Source organism: Notechis scutatus, chromosome 2, assembly GCF_049901735.1.
Source record: "Notechis scutatus isolate UNSWTSFEM ecotype Mainland chromosome 2, rNotScu1.2, whole genome shotgun sequence".
Lineage (NCBI taxonomy): Eukaryota > Metazoa > Chordata > Lepidosauria > Squamata > Elapidae > Notechis > Notechis scutatus.
This window is the reverse complement of record NC_142010.1, coordinates 80,537,093-80,562,137: the sequence shown is the minus strand read 5'-3', so window position 1 is coordinate 80,562,137 and position 25,045 is coordinate 80,537,093. Positions and strand designations below refer to the sequence as shown.

The following is a 25,045-nucleotide window of genomic DNA, read 5'->3' as shown; positions in this document are numbered from 1 at the left end:
AATTATAGGATAATCTACTGTTATACCTATATCAATTAACATTTGTTTATACATTATTAATTCTGTACATAACAATGATAAACAGGAGAATTCTGCCTCCATAGTAGACAAACTTATATGCTGTTGTCTTATTGACTTCCAGCCTATTAATGTATTACCCAGCATTATGGCTGTTCCTGAAGTCGACTTTCTAGTGTCTCTTTCTGATGCAAAGCTAGCATCTGCATAAGCACTCAAAATTAAATCACCCTTTGGTTCTAAATACAATGAATAATTCATTGTCTTTTTAAGATATCTTAATATCCTCTTAGCTGCAATCCAGTGTCTTTCACATGGTGCAGAATTGAATCTAGCCAACTGATTCACGCAGTACGATATATCTGGTCTAGACCAATTACTAATATAACTCAAACTACCAATTAAAGATTGATAAATCACCTTATCAAACTCAGGGCTTTGTACATCAGTGTTGCTAAACTCCTGACTCATTGGAGTCTTAGCTGGCTTACAAAGCTCCATCTTGTAATCTTTTAGCAATTTGCTTATCTTATCTTCCTGAGATATCTTAAAACCTTTCCTTGTTTTCTTTATATTCAAACCGAGATACTTCTTTATCTCCCCTAATTGCTTGATCTTTATTCTCTTTCCTAATGATGCTATTATTTTATTTGCTTCATCATTAGTTTCAGTTATCAAAGCAATATCATCTGTGAATAGTAATAATAATGATACTTTCCCATTTATCTCCCTCTTAAACAGACATGGATCGGCTAAACCAGCTTTAAATCCTATATTGTCTAGTTCCTTTACAATATACTGGTTCCATTCATAGCCTGATTGTTTAAGACCATAGATACTTTTCTTTAACAACCAACAATCATTATTATCCTTATTTTCACTTTTAATACCAACAGGTTTTTCATATAAATAATATGTTTTAATGGGGCGTGCAAGTAAGCAGTTTCCACATCTAAATGGTTAACTATATAGTTTTTACTAGCTGCCCACACTAAAGCTGCCCTCAAGGTTGCTGCCTTAAGACTAGGTGCAAACACCTCATCATAGTCATTAGCATTCTGCCTAAAACCTTGGGCTACTAACCTTGCCTTATGGATTAAATTACCATCCTTATCTGTTTTTACCTTAAATATCCATTTGCAGCTAATGGATTTCTTTCCTACAGGTAATTTGGCATTTTCATACACCTTCATATCTCTTAATGAATTCAGTTCCTTATTCATTGCTGCATACCATTTTTCTTTTTCCTTATTAGGATACTTTTTAATTTCTTCTACAGAATTAGGAACTTGATTAATCTGGCACACTGTGTTAGCCTGGTACCTATCAGGCGGTCTAGATACACGATGTAGTTCTTCTGGGAATTACAGGGCTTACAGGAGGACTTTGTTGAACTACTACCTGTTCATCTTCCTCATCCTGTTCAGCTATTGAATCTGTTTCTTCCTTTATGGGCACTATTTCATCCTGTATTTGTCTCTTTACTTTATTTTTAAAGTTACAGGGATAACTAATGGGATTTCTATAGGATTCAATAATTACATCTTTATTGGCATCCTGTTCTAATTTCTCCCATCCTTCATGTTCTAGAAATTGGGCACTAGCACTACATAACACTTTAGATGTGCCTTTCTCCCAAAATCTATATGCCCTATGGTTTGCCTGATAACCAACGAAGAAAAATCTTTTAGCTCTATGTTGCCCTTTTTTTCTGATTTGTGCAGGAATATGCACCCATGCTGGTGCACCAAATGTGTGCAGGTAACTTAGATCAGGTTTCCTGCCATGCCACCTGGTAAATGGAATTTCACCTGTTGTTGTATTAACAACGTTGTTCAATATGTTATTAGCACACATTGTAGCCTCCCCCCACAAAGAATCAGGTAACTCAGAATCATTTAACATTGTTCTAACCATTGCCTGTAGTGTTTGGCCTCTTCTTTCAATAAAAGCGTTATGTTCTGGCCTGTATGGAGCAGACTTCTTATGCTCTATTCCAGCTACCTTAAGTCTGTTCTGGAATTTGTTATTAATAAATTCCGTGCCATTATCTGTCACCAGGGTTATCAGTTGTCGTTTAGACTTTCTTTCAGCAAACCTAAGCCAATTGAAAAAATGTTGATATGTTTCAGTTTTGCTTTTCATTAAATAGCAAAACCCATATCTAGAAATAATGATCCATAATGCTCAGTATATATCTAGCACCCCCATACTGGGTTTCTTTGGACCTATTATGTCTGCAAATACTACTTCTAAAGGTTCTTTTGTTTTGAAACCATTTAGCCTATTTGCAGGCAATACCTTGCTCTTATCTTCACAGCAAACATTACAACGCAAATATTTATCACAAGATTTTAACCTTATTCCTTCAGATAACTCAACTGTACGTTTTAGCATTTTAAAATTCACATGCCCCAAACGCCTATGCAATAAATGGATACATTCATCATGAGGCTTTATATTATTAAATACAGTTTGAGCCTCCCTTTCTTACTATTATCTAAGACATATAATGTTCCATTTAAAGCTGCAGTTACCCTTTTGTTATCTTTTTCAATTATGCAATTATTATCTTTAAAAGTAATTACATAACCTAATTTATCTAATACCCTTACTGAAAGCAAATTAAACTTTAGTTGCGGTACATACAACATTTTTATATCCTGGTTTATGTACGGACAACGTGCAAAACCTTCACCTTTTGCTTTCAGGTTCCAGCCATTTGCTAGTGATATATGTTGAGAACTTGTAGACATTTTTATAAATTTTGTCTTATCTCTTGTGATGCAGTGGGATGCGCCACTGTCAACCACCCATAAATTATTCTTCACATCAGAGTTGCTAAACGTGGCTAGTTCAAATGCTTTCTTTGGCTTTTTTACATTCTGGCTTTTTCTCTTTTGCAGAATCTTGCCAAATGTCCTCTGCCTCCACAATTAAAACACTTTTTAATTGTGTATGCCGTTGAAGATAAATTCTTTTCTTCCAGGTGCTTTACTTTGCTTTGCTGGTTTCTTTCAAGCTTTGAAGATAATTTCTCTTCTTTCTTATCTTCTCTCAGCTCGTTACGCTCACGCCTTCTTCTGGCTTCTTCTAGTAGCCTGCCTGTAATCTCGGTTAATGAGAGGCTTTCTTTTGGCAATACCTCTAACGAAGTCACATAGTCATCATAGCTTTGATCTAATGAAGATAATATTATGTAGACTTGTTGCAGTTCATTAAATATAAGCTCTTTTTCTTGCAAATCTTGAAAAATGCTCTTCATACAGTTTAAATGAACTAACATATCTCCATTCCTCTGAAGATGCGTTCGAAAAAGCTTCCGTGTAAGATTTATATGTGCTCCTACACTGTCCCGAACATAAATCTTCCTGAGGTTCTCCCAGCAGTTTGCAGCATTTTCTTCTCCACGAATATGGACAAGCTGCTGATCACAGAGAGTCAGTCCTATGATGCATAAAGCCTGCTCATTCTTCAGTTTAAAGTCTTGTAACTTTTCTTTATCATCATCATTAGCAGGATCCCAGCTACTCACATCTGGTGGGTTTGCTATAATGTCCCACAATCCTTCTCTGCGTAGAAGTAAGCTACATTTCATTGACCATGAAACATAGTTTGTTCCATCCAGCCTGGATATCATGGACAGTTGTGACAAATTTACTTGTGCCATTACTCTTCAGATATTTTGACTATTTTAAACTAATTAAAACAGTTTGTATTTACAGTAATGTGCAACTCACACCAACTCTCTCTGCTATATCCTGGTTAGTTAGACTATGCTGCTGGGCCCATAACCAATGTTAGGGTTTGAGGATTAACCCCTAGCAGAGTATTGCAGCAGTAGTCAAGCCAGGCAACCAAAGGAGAGCGGAAGGGCCCCAGAGTGTACACACACTGAACACAAACACTGTTTGTAGTTTAAATAGTTTTTAATCCAGTTAGAGTTTAAGCATTGTCATTCAGTCCATTAAGTCATTCACAGTATTTCCATCCAGTAAGACTCACTAGTATAGTCCAAGTTAAGAGTCCTTGCAATATCTTTATCAGCCGATAAAGATATCTTCTCCTCCTCCGGTTTCACTCTCCAGAGAAACAAACGCTGGATATTCAGCAAACAGTAGCAAACAATAACAGTTCAGTCACAGGCACTCACAGTCAGTAATCTCAGTTAGTCGCAGCAGCACACAGTAAGTCGCAGCAGCACACAGTTACAGTAACAGACAGTTACAGACAGACAGTCAGCTCACAGTAAGCTTTCCAGCTTCTAATGCTTCCTTATATTGTAACTTCTAACCGCACCCTTAATCGGCTAATTGCCTGCTGCATTGTGCTTAAAGTGATAAGCACTTAAACCATGATATCTAAGTTTTATATATTTATTCACCCAAACCATATTTGGTATCAATGTTATACCTAACACTGTGTACAGAATTTTTTGGGACTGGAATTGGACCATGGCTTAAAGCAATTTTCTACTGCAATGTAGTAATTTGAGAAGTAGTAGCAAGACTGTAAAGTGCTGAGTATTGGCCAATCATCAAAAGTGTTGAGCACCCTTTAACATGTCATGGAGATGTACATGCTCTTTGGGTCATTAGGTGTTTCCCTCCTTGTCCTCATCAGCAACAAAAGACCAGCAGCAATGTGTTTTGCATCAATAAGAGAGAATGCAGGAAAAATGCCTACAGAGATATGGCCATATTCTACAAGGAGAATTCCTCATCCAACCACTGCAATGACAAATACCTGTGCAGAGGACCAAAGCAAAGGTTTTAGGATATAATTAACATAGACATAAAAATTATCTAGTTGAACTTGGTTGGTGGTTTGATCATCTGATATGGCATTTGTTGATCTGAAAAGCGAAACCTGTACCTATGGGAAAATGCTAGAAATAAGAAGAAGAAAGATTAATTTCAGGTAATGTTATCTTAGGATATCTGGGGTTCTGTCACTTTGAGAATCTGCTGCCTTAGGCAACTGTAAGTTGCCTTATGGTTGTCCCAATCCTAAGCAACATTTGTTTTGTTTACTAGTTACTATTGTATGTTTTTTGAAATATCAACTTTTCTTACAAATCTGTCAGCTATTTTAAATTCCAATTGCAAATCCTTAAATCTTTACATGATGCCTGCTACTCTCTCTCTCTTCTGGATGATTTTAATAAAGTGGAATTTATTCTTCCAGTAGCAAAGCATGAGGCCCTTTCTTTGTTTTTTAATCAGGACAGCATATCTGGCATACTAAAGGACGTTCATCATGTACACAAATGAAAAACACAGCTACTGTCTTTGAAGTCTAAGTGATGGCCAGCTTTAATCAAGGTATGGTGCATTATTTTTAGATACCATGTTATTCTAGGGTTTCTTTATTTTCACTATGATGCTTTTTACACTACAATGTAATAAAATGTGATTTTATTAAAACTTTAAACCAGCATGTTTAAGGGGCTGATCTACTTCCTTGGCTACTTCTTCCTATAACTGCTTCATAATATGCCTGATTTGAGTTTTCCTTTCTGTGCAATTGGAAAGGGAGGGCCACTTGCCTTCTTCATATTATTGAACATCTAGGGAAACTCCATCAGTGCAGAACCTTGGTGATGTGGAATCCTGCATGATCAGATATGTGTTTCATCCCTAATGCCAATGATAAGCAATCTACATATCTCAGCCTTCTGTTTCTTTCTCTCCAGCCCTGCGAGCTTGACCATTGACATTTTACAGCAAAATGGCAGAATTTTGGAAACATGATTTAGGACCATTTTTTTCACGTTTTGACAATTTGAAGGATGAAAGTGATAGGCTGAAGAAGATTCCCTCTCGTTTTCCCAACATTAATACTCCTGCCATGTAAAATTGTCAAAAGTAACCCCAACATTTCACCCCTGCTCCTTCATGTTTTACCTGATGGTCTCCTACAATCTTCTAGAAGACCTGAAGGCTGAGTTGCTGATTGCTAACACAATTGACCCTTATGAATATAAAAAATAAAATAAAAGAGTTAAGATAGATTTATTCAGTTTGGATTCTTAAAATGCTTGCAGGAATATCATGTGGCTTTTTTATTGATTCCATATTAGTACTGGCTTTATTTAATTTGTTATACACAGTACCACTTAGAACAACAATTCATTAAAATATTGCTGGTCAAGACTGTATTAAAGTTTATGTAAAGTAATTACAATAGTAAAAACAAATTAAGATTGATATGTAATAAAACAAGTCAGATTTCTATCCCTCCAAAGGCTGCAGGCATGGAGCTCAGATCTTTGGGATCTGACTTCCATTTCTGCAGCCTGTCCAGGACATTCCCCTCCCCAGACCAGACAAGCCCTTTCACTCTTGAAGGGCTCCCTTTGTGACTGTCTGTCTGCCTGCGATGGGGGACTCAGATCTACTCAGAGCTCATATTTCCTCCCATTTTAGATTTCCTCCCATTTTAGATTTCCTCCTGGCAGGCATTCAATTCACTCTCAAATTGCTGGCAGTTGGAGGGAATCTCAATCCTAGGTCATAACAGCTTGCATCTTTCCCAGCTGGCTTCCCCATTGACTTTCTGGGAAACCAGCAAAGAAGATTGCAAATGGTAATCCTACGATCAAGGGACACTTGACAACCAGTGGTAAAGATGAACAGGTTGCCAAATACCTAGATTGCAAACATGTGACCACAGGTGTAATGTTTTGCAATGACTGCACACCCATTCTGTGACCATCATAGTTCTGGACCATCGTTACATGAATGTTTGAGGACTACCTTTATACCATCTCATCTTTCTTTCATTCTTTTAAGCTTCATATTGGAAAGCAGGACAGATGGCCAGTACTTCAATTTTTTTTCCACAGTTGTCAATTCCCAACGGGTGTTTTTCCATCTGTTTGCTAAACAAAGTCAGGAAGCAATCTGATCCAGATTGTATTTTTATAAGTCTGATTTTAAGAAGTACTTCTGAGATTGAAAAAGTGTGAATTTTAAGACAGCTTTGCCTTTAGCTTTCGGTCTTCAATACAGACATTATTTATAAACAGGTTACATTCTGAGAGAAAGTTATGTTCAGTGTTCTTGTCTTTGTTCTTAATGATTGTTCTGATTCTAGAAGAATTTATGCTGAAGGACCAGGCCACGTTTGCCATCTTCTTGCCCTCCACTCTCTTCAATATGTCCCCCTTCAACGGTGTTGTGATGGATGGTACTTCATTGCAGATATTTGCAATCGTCAAACACCATACAAAGCTAAGCAGCTTACTATATAGTTTTGTAGCCAAATGGTTCTGAGAGAAGTATGCAAGCCATGAGAAGGTGGGAAGGGAAGTCAGGAGAAAGGGGGATAGTTTCCAGTGCACTGCATATGTATGCTTGGTTCAGACTGGCAAGCGTTCCTGATTCAAAAATTTCCAAGTGGAATGCCACTGATATATCTTTTCCTTTCCATTCCTCATGAAATGGAATGCTGAGGAATTCCATTTCATGAGGAATGAAAAGGAAAAGATATTTGAGAGTTAAGTGACCTCACAGTAGAAAAACTAGAAGTCTCTATTTAGTCTCTGGAGAAAAGGAAAGGGGAAAAAAAAGCATATCTTATCTGTTGCTATGACTCTTTTTGCAATTTAATACAGGGACTGAACTTTGAAATCTGGGAATATCCTCTTTCTCTCTCTCTCTCTGGTAGGTATGAATTATTTTCTTTGTTTCACAAAGTCATTAGAACTCAATAGGGATGTGCCCCAAAGTATGTCTCGTTTGACAAAACTAAGGAATTTCATTCAAAAACAAATATTCTGAGGTAATTTTATTTTTTGTTGTTATTGTTTTAGATAAAAATATTACAATATTCAAGATAAAATTATTAAAGGTAAAAATACATTGTTTGATTTCCCTTCTAAACAATTATACATACAGCACACCATTTTTTTTTAATTTTTCATTTTTTTTAAACAAATATAACTATTAATCTATTAGGCTATCTGTGTTCTCATCTGGCACTTAAGAACAGGTCACGGGGTCATCTTCTTGTTCTGCTGATTATTAAATATTGTTAATAACTGATATATAATGCTGTTGTATAGGTGCATCTTGTAAACAAACAGTACAGCTTTGTGGTATCACAACAGCAGAGTGTGCTTTGATCCACTAAAACCATATTTCTGCCAATTAAAAAAATGCTTTTGACTTTTCAGTTCAATAACATGGTTTGATCCACCTGGAAGAGAGCAGTATGAAGGTGCCATACAACCGAGATCTGTAAACACTTGAGTCAGGACAACAGCAACAAAAATTTCTTAGGTGTGGACAAATTGCAACAAACATTTTGTTACAGAGTTTCACATTTTGTTGGGATGTCCTAAACCAGAGGTCTCCAAACTTGGCAACTTTAAGACTTGTGGACTTCAACTCCCAGAATTCTCTAGCCAGCTATGCTATGCTGGAGAATTCTGGGAGTTGAAGTCCACAAGTCTGCCAAGTTTGGGGACCGCTGTCCTAAATGGTTCAAGATTATAACTGTTCCTGATTCACAATTCTTTCATCAGCATGAATTGATTCTATGGCTTTCTATCTGATAGTGACAATTCAGACTTAAATTGCCTTTTTTTCTGTAAATCATAAGTTTCCAGTTATTTATTCCATATTGTTGGGTCCACCCGAGACCGGTTCCATTTGGAATAGATCCCACAGACTTTACTATCGCTTATCCCCATATCAGTGTTATTTACAGTTACAGCCATTTTTTCCTTTGATTAATGGAGCATTTTAAAGCCATATTTGACACTGTTGGATGAAGTACACAATTTCTTCCGACAGTGATTAAAATTTATATTAATGTTATTGATAAAATAAATTTCAGAATGCTTCTTATGAAAATGGAAGAGAATTCTTGAAAGCCAATGTTGTTTTCTGAAAATATTGATCTGGAATGATTCATAGTTCAACTAATGGGAGTCAGTTTCCACAGCTATTAACAGTACAATCCAGCTGCTCTCACAGAATTCCTACATATATCAGTTTGTCCAATATATTAACTGTGTGCCCAAGATTACCAATCTATGTAGTGGGGATACATTATCTGGAAGGGCTCTGAACTCTTACATATTAGTTATTCACTTTGAAACTGGAATTGTGTAACTTCCAGTTTCACAGTGACAACTAAAAGCCATGACAAGATAGCAAACACTAAAGATACTGCAGAATGCTTTAAGGTTCAAAGGAGTCCTTCTATTGCTAGACATTTTCCTTAAGACAATCAAAGAACTATAGCTTGATTATCAAGTTTGCATCTGACCCAGACCCCTTACATATCAGACCATCTTAATGTTGAGGGTGGTGGACAAAATTAGTAATGGGAACAGGAAGCTTTTGTTTAGTTTCCTGCCCAAAGCAGTGAGGCCAGGAAGGATGAAAGGCAGCTGGGGAGCCCTCTTGCTTCCTTCATTTTGCTACTTGATTTCAGCAGATTCCACTAAACTAACCTGTCAGCTATCAGTAGAAAGGGATTATCTTTTCATTTTGTGATGGCTTCCAGTATTCACAATAAGATGGTGCTGAAAAGAGGAAGAAGTGTGGAGAAAAAAAATAACAAAAAGAAAAAGCTGCAATGTGTCAGCTTAGTTTCCCTATATTGCAAATATATAAGAAAACATTAGTCAGGTAGGATAAGGAGCCTGCCAAGGGAGATATTGAAAGCATAGTGATGCCCACAGCCACTGTGTTAGGGACCCTACTTCTATCACCCTGAGTACACATCAGTTTGTTTTTATTTGCTATATAAAACTTCTTCAGCTAGAAATTAACTCCACAAAACCATAACATTTCATTTGCCAAACATTTGACTCTCTGGCAGGGTATCTCTTTATCTTTTACTTTGTTTTAGAGGAGTAAATGATAATAATCTTTCTACAGATGATGTCCTTTCATTGGAACCTTTGCATTTTGTTCACATGTTTTGAAGGGGATCTCTGTAGGACATTGGTTATTCAAATGTTATTTTTCTGTGTTTCTATGCACTTTTTGTGCTGCTTTTTAGGTTAAAAAGTCTTAAGTTTTTGTAAATGCAGTTGAATTTCATAGGGAAACTTTTGACGTGCAGTGATATAGCACTATCAAATATGTGTAGGCATTTCAAAACCAGTTTTGAAGCTGATTTTTTTTAAATATGCCTTTCTAATCAGGATGACTCAACCCTTTCATAAATAAATACATATTCATTTATTTATATTTTTCATTTTAAATACTTATTCCTCTCAAATTAGCTCTAAATACTTGCTATTATTGCTAAAAAAAAGATTCTGTGCGTGAAACAGTGCCTTTTAATTTTTTTTAAATGATAGGAAACTTGTTTTTCTAACTTCTATAGAGTGACATTACCATATATGGGACTATACAACCATTAGTGTTATGCTTCCAAATAATGCTATTATAACTCTAAAACCTTTAATCAAAATGTAAATTTAACTGAAACTCAACATCATTTTAAAGCAGAAGAGTAATAAGTGGGTAATGTAAAACGCCACAAAATTGGAAGCACCCAGTGTTATGGGACAATGATGCTTAACCTATTTTTTCTCCCTCATCTGCAAATTCAGTTTACAGCTTTAATTCTCATAGACTCAAATTTAATTTGAACTTGCTTTAGACATTTTAAACTAAATCTCACTAACCAGAGAGAATTAGTGGTCAAAAATTGAAGCACCAACTAACCTTTCCAGTCTGTAATCATCTAATCTGAGGAAACAGGATGCCGAGAGAAGACATTTGCCAAGACAAAATATAATTCTGTTTGAAATGGAGACCTTCCATCTCCCTCTGCAGTATCAGTGGTGTATGCATGTATGCATGTAAACAGAATAAAGAAACTGCACGGTTTGAATTAAAGCTTGTGAAATATGTTTCTGCATATATTTTCTTTTTCTCTTTACAACCTCACTTCTTTTTCATAAGTTTTATGCTTCTGATCCTCCCTAACTATACCCTATAGCAGTGCTGGTTCAGTCTTATCTTCAGTTTTCAAAAGTCGTTCTGAGCATAAGAATGGCCAAGGTTACCTTTCTTGAGGTTATGCATCTATTTGTGATATCAAAGAAAGCTTGATTTTAATATGAAAATGTCACCTTACCTTTACATCATAAAGGAATTATTTGATCATTGGCTTCACTCAATATAGCAAACTAATGCACAGTCCCCATAAAAGAATGGCTAATCAGCAAAATGCAGCTTTCAACTATTCTCCTTCCTAAAAATTTTCGCTCTTAAAGAATGCTGGTTAAAAGAATAGCATATTTCTTCTTCTTTGTCCATTCTCAAATGTCCTTATTTAAATTCTTTCCAAACTTATCACTTAGTTGCTGAATTAATCCTGACAATTCTCCTGTTGCTTGGGATTTCTCTTCAAGAAGCTCATAACGGAGACTCGAAATGTCTTGCTTAATCTCCTTAAGTTCTCCTATTGGGGAAAAAATTAAATAAAGTGAGATTTAATTACCTTGAATGTAAATCAGCTCATTTCAGTTACACTTCCAAACTTTATTTCACCTAGTTATGCCTTAGATTTAGTCAGAGGATGGGCTTATGGGATCAATGAACACCATGGTATGAGGGTAGAAATGAATAAAGATCTCAGAGGATAGCCATGCCTTAATGGCTGCTTCAAAAGGGACACATGATCATTTGGCTACATTAAACTATTCTCCAGCTTGTTTAAGCATTTACTAAAATGTTACTTATTGCAATCTATTGCTGTCTCAATGCTTCTGAACTCTGAAACCCAGAAACAATCCTAAATATCATTGACTGACCTTCCTTCTAACTTAAAGCTTATATGTTGGGTTCAAAAAGCATATCTATTAAATTCCTGTATTGTTATTTGCTATCCTATGATGCTGTAGCAAACAATTGATCATGAAACTTACAGCTTCCACTGTAAGTTATAATTTTCACTGAGTGGTTGAGTGGGGAGGGGAGGGAGAAAGATACACTTGAGATACTTACACTTATGATAATTCAGTGATATGTAAATTTTTAAATATTAGCACATTGTACCCCTAAACTTACTACCCTTGTGAATATGTGGCAGTCCTCCCCAACAAAAAGTACCTCATGCTACATTGACCATTTGACTGACAACCAAGTAGAAAAGATTCATTTAAAAATCCATGACTGTAACAAGATTCATTACAGTGGTGTTACATTTAAAAGCACTTGCCTTCATTGACTTCATCATTCTCCCGATCTACTTGAGCTTTCAGAACATATCGCTTAATTAGCCTCTTCATTATTTTCTGAAAATGGAATTATAATGGGTTTATTGGAATTATGTTGCCTGATTACTTCTACAGCATGTTAGAGTCACATTGCAAGACAATTAATTTCTTTGATGTGTTGTAGATTTCAGTGGTCTTACACAAGTTCACTTGTACTGAACTGTGGCCCAATTATGCAATTGCATATTTATTTGATAAAATGTGTCCACATTATTTTATGTAAACTATGAAAAGCATTACATGCAAGTCCTCCCACCCCATGCATAAGTGTCAGTTTCTCCCCAGTTGCTATCATACAATTACTCAAGTAATGTTTGTATTTTTTGTCTGTAGAGCAGGTACTTCCTAGGCAAAAATTACCATGTTCACTCCCTAAAATCTCTAGGAGCTGTTGTTTTAGAAATTTTAAAATTGATTCAGATAATATAATGTAATGAACAACAATAATAGTTTAGCCAGCTCTATGAAATCTTGGAGCATTGTTTAACACTCTTACTAATCACAGTACCGAACTACATATAAAGTAGCTTCTTATTTTGCTATATTTGGAAGCTCCTGGCTACGGATTATTTCAGCATTGCCACCAAGTAGTTTCTCTGTCATTAACTATTAACCACAGGGTTAGAAACATTTGGGAATAATTGGGAATTTCTCTACAGATGTCAGAAAACTATGTATTTCCATGTAACATATATTCAGGATTTTGCTATTGTGCACATGTTTGCTAAACAAATGAACAAATAATCTCATAGCACAATCACTGTACAGAGAAACCTCACAACCACAATTGAGCCCAAAATCTCCATTGCTAAGCTATTAAATGAGTTTTGCCCCATTTTACCACCTTTCTTGCCATAGTTGTTATGTGAATCACTGCAGTTAGTAACAGGCTTGTTCAATGAATCTGGGTTTCCCACTGACTTTTCTTTCAGTAACCACATGACCCTGGGTCACTGCAATCTTGATAAATACATGCCAGTGGCCAAGCATCTGAATTTTGATCATGTGACCATGGTGATGCTACAATGGTTGTGTGAAAAACAGTCATGTCACTTTATTTTAGTGCCATTGTAACTTTGAATAAATGAATCGTTGTTAAGTACGAGAACTACATGTAAATTCATCAGGATAACTGATAGAAAATGATCATGATCTAGAAAATCTGTGATGTTTTCTTGAAGACTTATGTTCATGACTTAAATTTTTTATCACTAATCTGACCTCTCTGACTTGAATAAGACCATGGAGTCTTGGTTCATGCTTTCACTGAGTGGCCTTGGATATGGGTTAAGTGATACAAAGAAGGGGGTGAGATCCTGTATTGGAAATCACAGAAAGTTTATCCTTGGGCTATAGATTTTCAGTATGAGTTTATCAAAACAGGAAGAACGAGAATGTTGGTGTCTCCCAAATGATGACATCCTCTTGAACAATTTAATTCTGACTTTTTAGAGGATTAAAAGTATGAAAAATTGCAAAGGGAAAAAGTAGGAAACAAGTGAAAAGTCTCACATAGATAAAAATGACAGAATAAATTGCAGAGATCTATTTATTTATCCTTTATGTTGTTCTATATATCACTTCAAGAGATTTTGCTTTATATTCAAAGAATAAAAGTTCTGTCTACTATTTTTGGATATAATAGGGTCACTATTCATACATGCTGAATCTTTAAATGGCCAAAGAAAGGGCTATTCTGCACAAGATTCCTGGCTGCTTGTGATACATTTAACATTGTAAAGAGTGACAAAATTAATGCAATTGTAAAAACCGAACACATGATTTAAGAATCTAGTAGACTAAAGCTACCACACAAGGTGAGGAGAAGGAAAGGCCCCTTTTTTTTCCACAGAGAAGGAATCTCCAGTCTATAGGATGCAATTGGTTCCCCAAGTTGTTTCATCCTGGCCTGTAGAAGCTTGAGTAAGAGCCCAAACATTCAACAATTTGCAAACAATTGCCATTGGGTAGAAATAAATGCTAGATTATTGGGAAATGGGTGAAAGTGCCAGATTGCTGTTCCTCCCTCAAGATAGCCATTTGCCAAAAGTGGCCTGGTTGAGAAAATTCCAGAGCAGGAAAAGAGATTGGATTGCTGTCCCCTCCCAAACTCCATAATCTACCATTCTACTAAGTGCTTCAAAGGAAGCATATGAAGATGGTACCTGACACCTCTACTCCAGATGAACACTGTTCTATGGGAACTTAATATTTTTGAGTGGCCCAAACAGTGTCAGGTTAAGCTATTTATTTCCTTTCTAACTAATATTATCAAAGCCTGCTTGTGCACATCAAGATTCTGACATCAGTGAAGGGACATCCATGAAGAAAAGGTTGGGGAAAAATAGTGAATGTAATTTTGGCACAGCTTTCTTCTTTTACCCTCCCACTCCTGCCCAAAGATCAATGGCAGAAATTAAGCAAGGTTTTTCCCATTCCTGCTCATGGACCTTTTCTGCAATATTGTTTTTGCATTATAATATATTACTTTTAATCAGTATTTCCCCCCAGAGGAAGTTAGAATAACAAGGGAATCCATTCTATAAAGAAAACAATCCTAGTTTAGGCAAAGATACATAGATATAACTAACAGCTATGATACCGATAGGAATTAGTAAGAGAAACAAGACTTGGATATATAGTGCAATATACACATTAGCGGTTTCACTATGAGTGTGTGTCTGTGTCTGGGTGTGTATGTATGCATGTGTGTATGTATGCATGTGATTATTTACAAGACATATTTGCATTTAATTCTAGAAGCATTCATGAGGTATAGTGCACATACTATATGCTGAAGATGGCTATGGTGGTGGTATAATCCATTGGGAAGTAGTGTTGCCACCTGAGAAAACATAAGTGGAGGAACATATTTTAGGAAAGCAGGGAAATATAGGATACTAATTATGAAGTGGAAGAAAAAGAAAAGCAAGGAATGAGCATGCCAAAAAGCCAAAATGCCACTACTTAGTGTGCCATATCTGTCAGTCTATCATCTGTCTGTCTGTCTGAATCTATGCAAAACTCTCTGTGCTGTTTTATTTATGTCCGTGTGCATATGTGTGTGTGATAATTATAATTTACACCAATATTTTTCACTATTTACCTCTTCAACTACTTCTACCTTATCCCCAATCCATATTATCTATTGCTTTTTGTGATTTAGGCTTTCACCTCTGTATGCATGTCTTCAATACCCTCCACACAGGATTGTCTGGATCTCCCCTTTCTGCTCCATTCACTTGCATAGTTTTGTTCACATTTTGTGATTTGATCTTCACTTATTTTTTTGTAGATGACTGAATAATTTTAATGTACTTCTTTCAAGGTGGTCATTCTTTTTTATATTCAAACCACATTCATTCAATGATTGTGCCCTTGTCTTGTCTTGTTTAATCTTACATGTTTCTTGAAAACCCCATTCCAACTGCTTTAGAGTAAAAGAAAAATAATGTAGGTATAAAGAAAAAAGTGGTTTGACAGAATGAAGCCAAAGAGAACAAGGAAGAGTTAAGGTTATAAAAGGCAGAGAAAATGCAGATTAATTTTAATAAGAATTAAATTTTGGAAATGAATGCGGAGAGCAGAACAAGAACCTTCCAACGGAGTTAATGGGATAAAAAATAAATGTGACGAGATAAATTTGGGATGAAATGGATAAAATTCTGAAAGGAATTTTCTTAGGAATCCATATGGGGATGCAGTTTGATATAATCCCTGATTATATCAAACAGAAGAACTGAATTGAGCAGTAGAACTGAAAAGAATACTATAAATGTTTCTGTCCAAGAAAAAAAATGATGAAAAGGAAGTCTGAAAATTTGAGAAATAGTAAGGCTCAAATTACAGCTGATGCAGTTTAAGAAATATTAAAATATATGTCAGATGTTTGCTTATGGCATGGCTGTCTGACTTGTTTAATGTTTGTGTAAAGACTGCATATGAAGCTGATGTTTGTTAGAATGCTTTTATTATTCCTTTTAGCAAAGGTGAGGTACCAAGAGGGAGATAAATATAAGGAGATTAATTTAAGTGTTCCAGGAAAAAATATTTGATAGAATTATGATAAAAAGGCATAAGTAGTGACTATGAACAAAATTATCAACTGCAGTTTTCTGAGGGGTAGTAAATGAGAATGCCACATTTTTGCTCTTGACAGTAGGGTTACTGAGAAATGTATAACTATAAGAAAGTGTGTATTATATGCTTGTTTATTTGGAGAAAGATTTGAATTATGAATAATTTGTGAAATATCTTGAGTTGAAGGTTGGTTGTAAATGGAAACCTTAGCTGATGGTTCTACATGAACAAGGAGTGAGACAAATATGTGTGGTGTTCCCCCTTGGCCTACTAATGTATGAAAAGGCAAGGTAGCTGCATTTTACAGGGATGAATGATTGCAAGTTAAATGCCGTTACAATGGAGTATTTAAGTGAATGAATTAAAAAGAAGGGGAAGATTGAGAAAATTAGGGTTGTTGGAGAGGAGATTCTGAAAAAGGGGTTAGAAATTAACAAAGGCAATGTGTGAAATAGTATACAGGGAAAGTGGGAGTTTACAAGGATAGAAGGATATAGAGAGTTCTAACTAACATTGCAGTGTAAATTAAATATTTCCCTCCCCTTATCTTATGCATTTCATTCTTTTTTTCTTATTATGTATTATTTTTTTGAACTTTGTAAAATGTTGTCTAATTGAAAGGGAATAGTAAGATAATGAATGTGAAAGGAATGATTCTGTTATCCATTTGTGGGTGTCATATCTGGGCTGAAAAAAGAAATCCAATGACTATTAATTTGCAAAAAAAGAAAGGCAGAAAACTCTCTTTGCAGTTGACTATTGATTCTGTGGGACCTTGAGCACAAATACGGTGCCTCTAACTTATTTCCTCTTTGGGTTGTTGAGTTATGATGCTGCCCCTAAGTAAAAAATAATATTGGTGTCTCCCACTGTTTTCTGTCATGTGTACTCGGGAGAAGTGCATGGTGGACGAGTGCTTCTGTTATTAACCCTAATAATCCAGAACAGGGCAGAGTTTTTAATTTATCCCTGGATGTAATGAAATCCACTCTATTCTGCGATAGGCTGATGATTCCTGGGAAGGATATTCAACATCCCTTGTGCTAAACAGGAGTCACTTACTGACAAAGAAAAATAGAGAATTTAATATCTGGAGAAAACACACTGAATGCACTTGTCTCTCATGTCTACTTATGTTTTTTTCATATTTCATCTAAAACCAACTATACATCCATGGGAAAAAGAAAGATTACTTTACTATTCACATGAAGCCACTTGAAATATTAAAATAAGAAATACTGAAGTCCCTTTTTGTTTCTTTTATGGCCATATGATTGCTTGCAGATTGTTATTACCTGGAGGTAATTATAGTGCAGCAAAATTGTGGTGTCTTCTTATTGTTCTCACCTGGATTTCAGAGTGCTTATTTTTCAGAATTTTCATTTTCATTAACCCTCACATGGCACAGATGCATCTCTTTGAAATGCTAACTAGATACAGACCTGAATACAGTCCTAATAGTTGGTTTATGCTTTCTCTTTCTGGCTGAAAATAATTATTGGGCAGACCAAAACATCTGTTATATGCTACTTGCTCCCTCTTTTGTCTAATTGTGCCTTCTGTTATTACCACTTTATTATTTTTTTCCTGATGGGAAAAATTTAACAGTTTTAATAATATATGGTTTTGGAACAGAGCTTGGTAAGAACAACAATAAGAAACAGAAAAAAAGGCCTACTCAAATGTTTCTTTGCAAAGTTATTGATTTTTTAAATTATAATTTCTAGCTCTAGCATTGCTTAGGTGGGTTATAATAAATTAAGTAGTATAATTATTCTTATTCACAAAGAATAATTTCTGCATTTTAATGTAGTTTAATATGAATTTATACTGAGGTAATTAGAGGTATTGGTGGGTTTCAGATAGATGTTATTTTAAACTTGGGGGAGTATTTGAAATCTCTCCATGATGGCATTAACATAAGTATATTTTTTTAAATAAGCCACTGAATTCCATGCATGTTTACACACACACAGTGTAGTGTTCAAAATATGTGATGGTTCACATATAGGCTTGCCAAACTGATAGCAGATTCAGTAAAATGAAAGGGACTTAAATTTTATCATATTTCTAGTATTTAAATCCATAGGACATGAAAAGCAACTTTATTTTATCATTAGTATGGATTCTAATATGGGTTATTGGAAATTACTTGATAATTAAAAATTATTTTAAATCAATGAGGGACTCAACAAAGGAACCTTTTGCTGTGATGGATGACAAATTATTGTTGCTGGTTGGGAATTTTAAGAACTGAACACATTTGGAATTACTGGCTGAGACAAGCTTCCTGCAATGTGTCTTTCACTTAGTTGCAAATTACTTCCTTTATTGCAACCAGGTATCCTTTGGACACTTTGATATCCAATCAATTTGATTCCTATCAAATCCAGCAGTTATGGCAGTGGGAGTTGCACGAAACGTCTAGCAGGAGGTGGCTGATGGATTGATGGCAAACTCTACTCCCTCTCCCCATCTTATTCTGCCATCCTTCCATCTTTTTTGGCCTGTATTTTCATTGAGTTCTTTTTCATTATTTAGTTTATTGTTCTATTATCTTATGTCTGTATACACTCTTTTTATTTTTTTCCTTTTTATTGTTGGAAGCCACCTAGGGTAGCCCCATGGCAAGAAAGGCAGAAAAAAAAAAGAACAAATAAACATCTGTGGGAAGTGCAAGATGCTCTTCTACTACATCATGGTGCAACATGTTTGGAGGAATTGAGGTCTCCTAAGTGGCTGCTGATTATTTTTGGAGTTCTTTTTTTCACTGTGATACACAATATATATTGTGTCTAAGAAATATTTCTATAGTTTGAACAAAATCCCACAATCAGGTTTACTGGTAGAGAACCTGAAAGTAACCAATGAATCATTTTTGACAAGGACCCAGGGAAAACTGTGAAAGTAGAAGGTACTGAATTTAAATGTGTTTTCATTAAATGGAAATGTTAATGAAAGAAGGGGGGGAAAAGTATATGGAGACAAGCTTTGATGAGGAAAATAATGAAGGATTCTGTTAAGATAAATCTCATCAACATTTCTTGAGAATGTCAACAGGCACTTGGAAGAAAGTGGCTTTGTTGATATTCCAGCATCCATAGTTCCTCATCAAAGCTTGAATAAGCTTAGTAATAATGAGATAGTATAATTCATATGGATTAAATAAGTGTAAACTGATGCACACCGGGATGGGAGGGAATTCACATATAATTGAATGGATCAGAGACATTTATAACTTAACCAGAAAAAAGAAAATGGAGTCAAAGTGGGTAGCTCAGTGAAAATGCCAACTCAAAATAAAACTGCCACTATTGTAATGTCCACATGTATGTTCACAAAATAAGATCACCTTTATTGTCACTTTTCTGTGTACACAATGGCACACATTAAAATGAATTTCTGATGCCCGCTCTCAAAATATATATACACATATAAGCACATGCACACACATATATATACCTACTATATATGTGTACATACACACACACAATATAAATATATAAACATATATGCATATGTTAATCACAATTAAAATATGTTGTGTATTTCTTGCTATCAAATATTTAAAAAATACAATTGGGAAAAAACCATAGAAGACAGCAAACAAAATGAGTGAAGTTGTACAACAGCTTTTGTAAAAAGGGAGGATGTTTGGAACTGTTTAACATAGAAAAAAAAGATCACTTGAGGGAAAATATGATCAAACTTCATAAAGTCAAATATGGCATGGACAAAAGACACAAGGAGAATTTGTTCTGTTTTTCAAAACACTATGGTTCTGTTGAAACTGTTTGAAAGGAGATTTAGAATAAGCAAAATAAATTATTTAAACATAGGAATGTATAACTGAGGAGTAAATGGACTCTATCTTGAATTTCACTAAAGAGGAATAGCATCAGTTCATAAAGAATGGGTCTATCAAGGGCTAATAATATCGGGGCCTTAGCATATGCTCTATGAGCAGCATGCCTCCAAATCCCAGTTGCAACAGAACAAAGATGGGAGAAGTCGGTGTCACTCTCCTCTGCTTGTGAGCATACCTGAGACATGAAATGAAATGCTGGACTTGGATGTACCTTGGCCTGATCTAGTAGAACTTCATTATATTCTTGTAAACAACTACCTCTCTACTTTTAAAATAATTAGAAAGCAATTCCTCCTACAGTATGATTTTAAACTACATAAACATACACGAACAAATTGTAAATCAAAGGTATGAAGATGGCTACTAATTGATTTCCTCACAATGATTTTTCTGATATCTTTCTCTTCAGTTGCCATTACCTGATATCTGGTGGGGTTGTTGTAGGCATTCTTCAGGATAAAGTCTGACTTTGGAGTACTTGATTCAAAATGAACATTCTGAAATGTACAAATATAGGGCATTTCATCATAATGAAGAATGAAGCATTAGCGATTTAATTCAAAGAAAATATCCACAAATATCAGTTGCCCAATGCCCATGGCAAACCGCACGGTACAGGAAAGAAAATTCGTATATGAATTTGATTAAAACTTTCTGTAATTCCGTTTTGTATTTAAATGGCTAATATTCTCTTCCTAGCTGTCTGGTAATTCACCCTGTGTAAAAGAGAAATTGTGAAGTCCTCTGCAGCCTGGAAAAAAGGACATAAATCCTTTCAATTATTCTGAACATCAAGACAAATAGTGGAAGGATACCTTCATTTTAGGATTTACGATTTATATAACCATTTGATATTTATAATTATGTTCATACTCTTATCTATTTCACTTGTGAATTCCAGTCAAGAATATTGTGCAGATAAAGACATCTTGTTAACCCTGTCTCAGCCTACTTTGGTCCACCATCAATACACCCATTTTGGACATCTGCAATGCTTATGGAAGTAAGTTTTCCGTACAAGCCATAATGGTGATAGTAAAAGTTCAATGCACACGACTCTCAGCAAATGTAGATCAATATCATATGTAACCCACAGCAGGAGCTGAAAAACCATGTGATCAATGGCTGCAAGTTTCTATGCATGCTTCTCTGGATATTTGAAAATCTGTTATGTTGTATCTATATGATAGATATCCATAACTAAGAACTCACCCACGTGACAAAAATGTCTTTCCTAAACAGATAACTGATCAGTTCATTACTTGTATCATATGTATTAAAACAGATAGAGTTGGTAGCTGACCATTAAAAAAAATCGAGTCAAATGAAAACTGTTTTGGTGCCTTTAATAGAATCTTTATCTTTCCAAATCAGTGGGCAAAACTTTTTCTCTTTGCAGATATACATGATCTCTGGTAAGAACTCCTAGTTGAACCACTGCAGAACAAAGGTAAGGTCCTATTCAGAAACTAAGAATTCAATCATGACATACTGGGGTGCTGATAAGGGAAATGACTGTGTCACAGTGTGTGTGATCTAATGCAACTCTCTATATTGTGTTTATTATTTTGCTTTCAAGAACTTGACCATTAGATGGGAAATTGGAAACTGATGGGCACAATGAGGCTAATAGATTTTTTCTTTTGAAGAGAGAAAAAGGCATTAGATAGCTTTATGGATGTACTTTTTGAGATAGTTACTGTATTTAGGCTTTATTTCTTTAGACTTCAAAAACTACCAAGCTTTGTTTTTAACATGCCTAGACAATTTCCTCTGGAAACAACAATACAAGTGTTATTGTGAGTATATATCATAAGGTTTTAATGGGTTTTTCTTCTATTAAAAATGAATGATTGTCCATGATATACAGACTGGAATAGCTGACCTCTTACATAGTATATTTCTAATTACTTTTTGTGCCCTTCTGTCACAAATAATAGGATGAAATGGAAATGGAAAAGAGCAAAACAATGTCTTTGTGACTTTATGGCTTTGTATCTTGTATGTATGTATGTATGTATGTATGTATGTATGTATGTATGTATGTTGAATGATCTGTGCTTTAGAATAAGCTTTTCTGTTTTTAACCATTTTGGAAATAGTCATATACCTGTTATTTATACCACAATTTCTGCTGAATGATGCAAATTATTTTTAGAATTGGGCAATGGAAGTTTGATTATCTCCTCTCATCAATGTATCTCAGAATTATGCAGTGATGCTTCTGGCCACAAGAAATACACACTGAGAACAAATTACGTATTACAATCCAATCATGCTCCCTCCAAAACCTATTGGGTAGCTCTTTAGACAGCTTTTTCTCACATCAAAATTGTCCTGTTAATTAATTTCATGAAGTCTAGGCTTATATGATTATTGAATGAATTGTTTCTACTGGTTTTCACATAAATACAAGGAGATAGTGAAAAGTCAGTAAATATTATTGGAGAAAATATGAATATAATATATATATATATATATATATATATATATATATATATATATATATATATATATATATATATATATATTCAGTATTTTTATATATATATATATATAGTATTCAGCTTTGTTCAAGCTTCTTTGTACAGAAGCTTGATGATGGCAAATGAGATTCTGCAGAAACGTTGCTACAACTTTAAAAGCACAACTACAATGACGTGGAAAAATACCCGAACAAAGCTGAATGCCATACATGTAAGTATGTAAGTACCCACGAAACACATAATATATATGTGTGTGTGTATATATATATGTGTGTGTGTGTGTATATATATTTTCTGATATATATTTATATATGGATCACACGGGTTTTCTCACGCGTAAGATTGGACACACACACACACACACATATATATACATATATACATATATATAGTAATCCATGGTTTTGGTCTTAATCAAGCATTTTCAACTTTTTAAAGATCTATTCAGCTGCTATTGCACCTTCTGGACAGGATAAAATCAGAAGCAAATCTTGTGTACCTTCCCTACTTCAACTGCCCATAAATAGACAAACCTAGTAAACATTGTATGATATTTGCTTATGTTGAATTAATAACAAAGAGCAGCAAAAAGCCTTGAGTTGACATACATTTCCATTTTCAATACAGAATAAAAGAGTTGGAAGGGACCTCAGAGGTATTCTAATCCAACTCCCAGCAAGCATTCCATTCCAGACAAATGGCTATCCAATCTCTTCTTAAAAATTTCCAGTATTGGAGAACCCACAAATTCTGAAGGCAAGTCATTTTACTGATTAATTGCTCTGTCCATAACTGTGTTCACTGTTGTAGTTAACAATAGACCTGTTCCATTACATGTCTGCTGAGCACAGATTTCCAGTTCCTCAAACTTCTTAACTATTTATTTTAGCTACTTTTTTTTAAATCACCAGATTGAATTTAAGGACAAACACAGATTGTATTTGCTCTATAAAACAAGTAAGGTGGCAGAGAGTTGACATTCATTTACATGTCTTTACTTAGAAAGAGAAAAAGCCAACATATATATAGTACTGCCTTTGGCTCTCAGAAAAAAATGTATGTATCCACCATCAGGACTTTCTAGATTGTGATGTCACTCAACAACATTGCATCTCCTAGAAAGTTTAGACAGCATCAAGAGTGAGTCCTTCAAAAGAGCTTGTCATGGCTGCTAATTTGTCATTTTTTTAAAAAGGTTGAAAAAAGAAAAATGGAATTGCTTGGATATGCTTCATATTTAATAAATATACAAAGCCAACCTCTGTTCCATTCATCCAGAAAAAGATTAAAAATAGCCACATTTAATCCCACCATAAAATCTGTTAGGGAAACACCTAGATTTACTTTCAACAAGATCCATAGTTTCTTTTTAAATCTCTGCTGTAGTTCTCTGTTAGAATACACCTTTCCATCACCTCCATTATTAAACTGGGACTGGAAACTATAGCAGCTTCCAGCCTTCTTTGATTTATTTACATATCTTTCTTGCAGTGGTGGAGTTTTGTTGTTGCCTGAAGCAGAATGAATGCAGGCAAATATTTGTAACATTTTAAGCACAGCTGTTTCCTCACAGGTTATAATTTGCTGGTTTTAGTAAAACAATTTCCATAAAAAGCTCTAGGCAGTTTTTCAAAGTCCAGGAATGCAAAAATGAAATGCTGTGTGGGACAAACCTTACTATATGTTGATAGCCAGACAGATAGAAGTTACCTACCAGGGCTGTACAGTTTTTTAAGTCAACCTTTTTCTTTGATAAATTCTCAAGCGATATACCACTTTGAAGCTGACTTGCAAAACAACCCAGCCCCCACACTCCTATGAATGGAATATAATGAACCATGCATTGGTATATCAAAACCAGTATATTGTCACAAGCATATAATGCCAATTAAAGTTTTAGCAGAAACTTTATGTCATGTAATTGTGTAAATGGATTTGTCTGCTGGTCTGCAGGATTTGTAACTGAAGATTCTGGATGGAAGACTCTAGGGATAAATACAAAGCAACATAAAACAATCACCCAGGCCGAATACAACCCCAACAGATGCGTGTCTGAAACTATCATCCATGATTAAAAGCACAGTGGAATAAATGTGGTTTAGTAGTTTTCCAAAATGCCATGAGGGAGGGTGCTGTACAGTCCACAAGGGAGAGGGAGTTCCACAAATGTGTATGAATTGTGGTATGTGAAAGCTCCACTCAGAGCAGACAAAAAAGGAAAAACACAGAAAGGGTTGTTCAGAAAGATTTCAGCTTATGCAGCTTGTGAAGGATAATAACTTCTCATTCAAAAATGTGGATTTATGCACTTGTGCACCTGAAGAAGGAAAGGGCATTTTT

At 35.1% G+C, this 25,045-nt stretch overlaps 1 protein-coding gene across 1 annotated transcript in view; it reads right to left on the bottom strand.

The window, feature by feature from the left end:
• Window positions 1-10,837: 10,837 nt before the first annotated feature.
• The window catches only part of TRPC7 (transient receptor potential cation channel subfamily C member 7), a 131,118-nt gene continuing 116,910 nt past the window's right edge, over window positions 10,838-25,045 (bottom strand). The window contains 4 exon segments of the mRNA XM_087955275.1: window positions 10,838-11,454; window positions 12,214-12,289; window positions 15,060-15,116; window positions 20,639-20,716. Coding sequence (XP_087811401.1) covers window positions 11,312-11,454; window positions 12,214-12,289; window positions 15,060-15,116; window positions 20,639-20,716 — 354 coding nt within the window. The 3' untranslated portion in view covers window positions 10,838-11,311.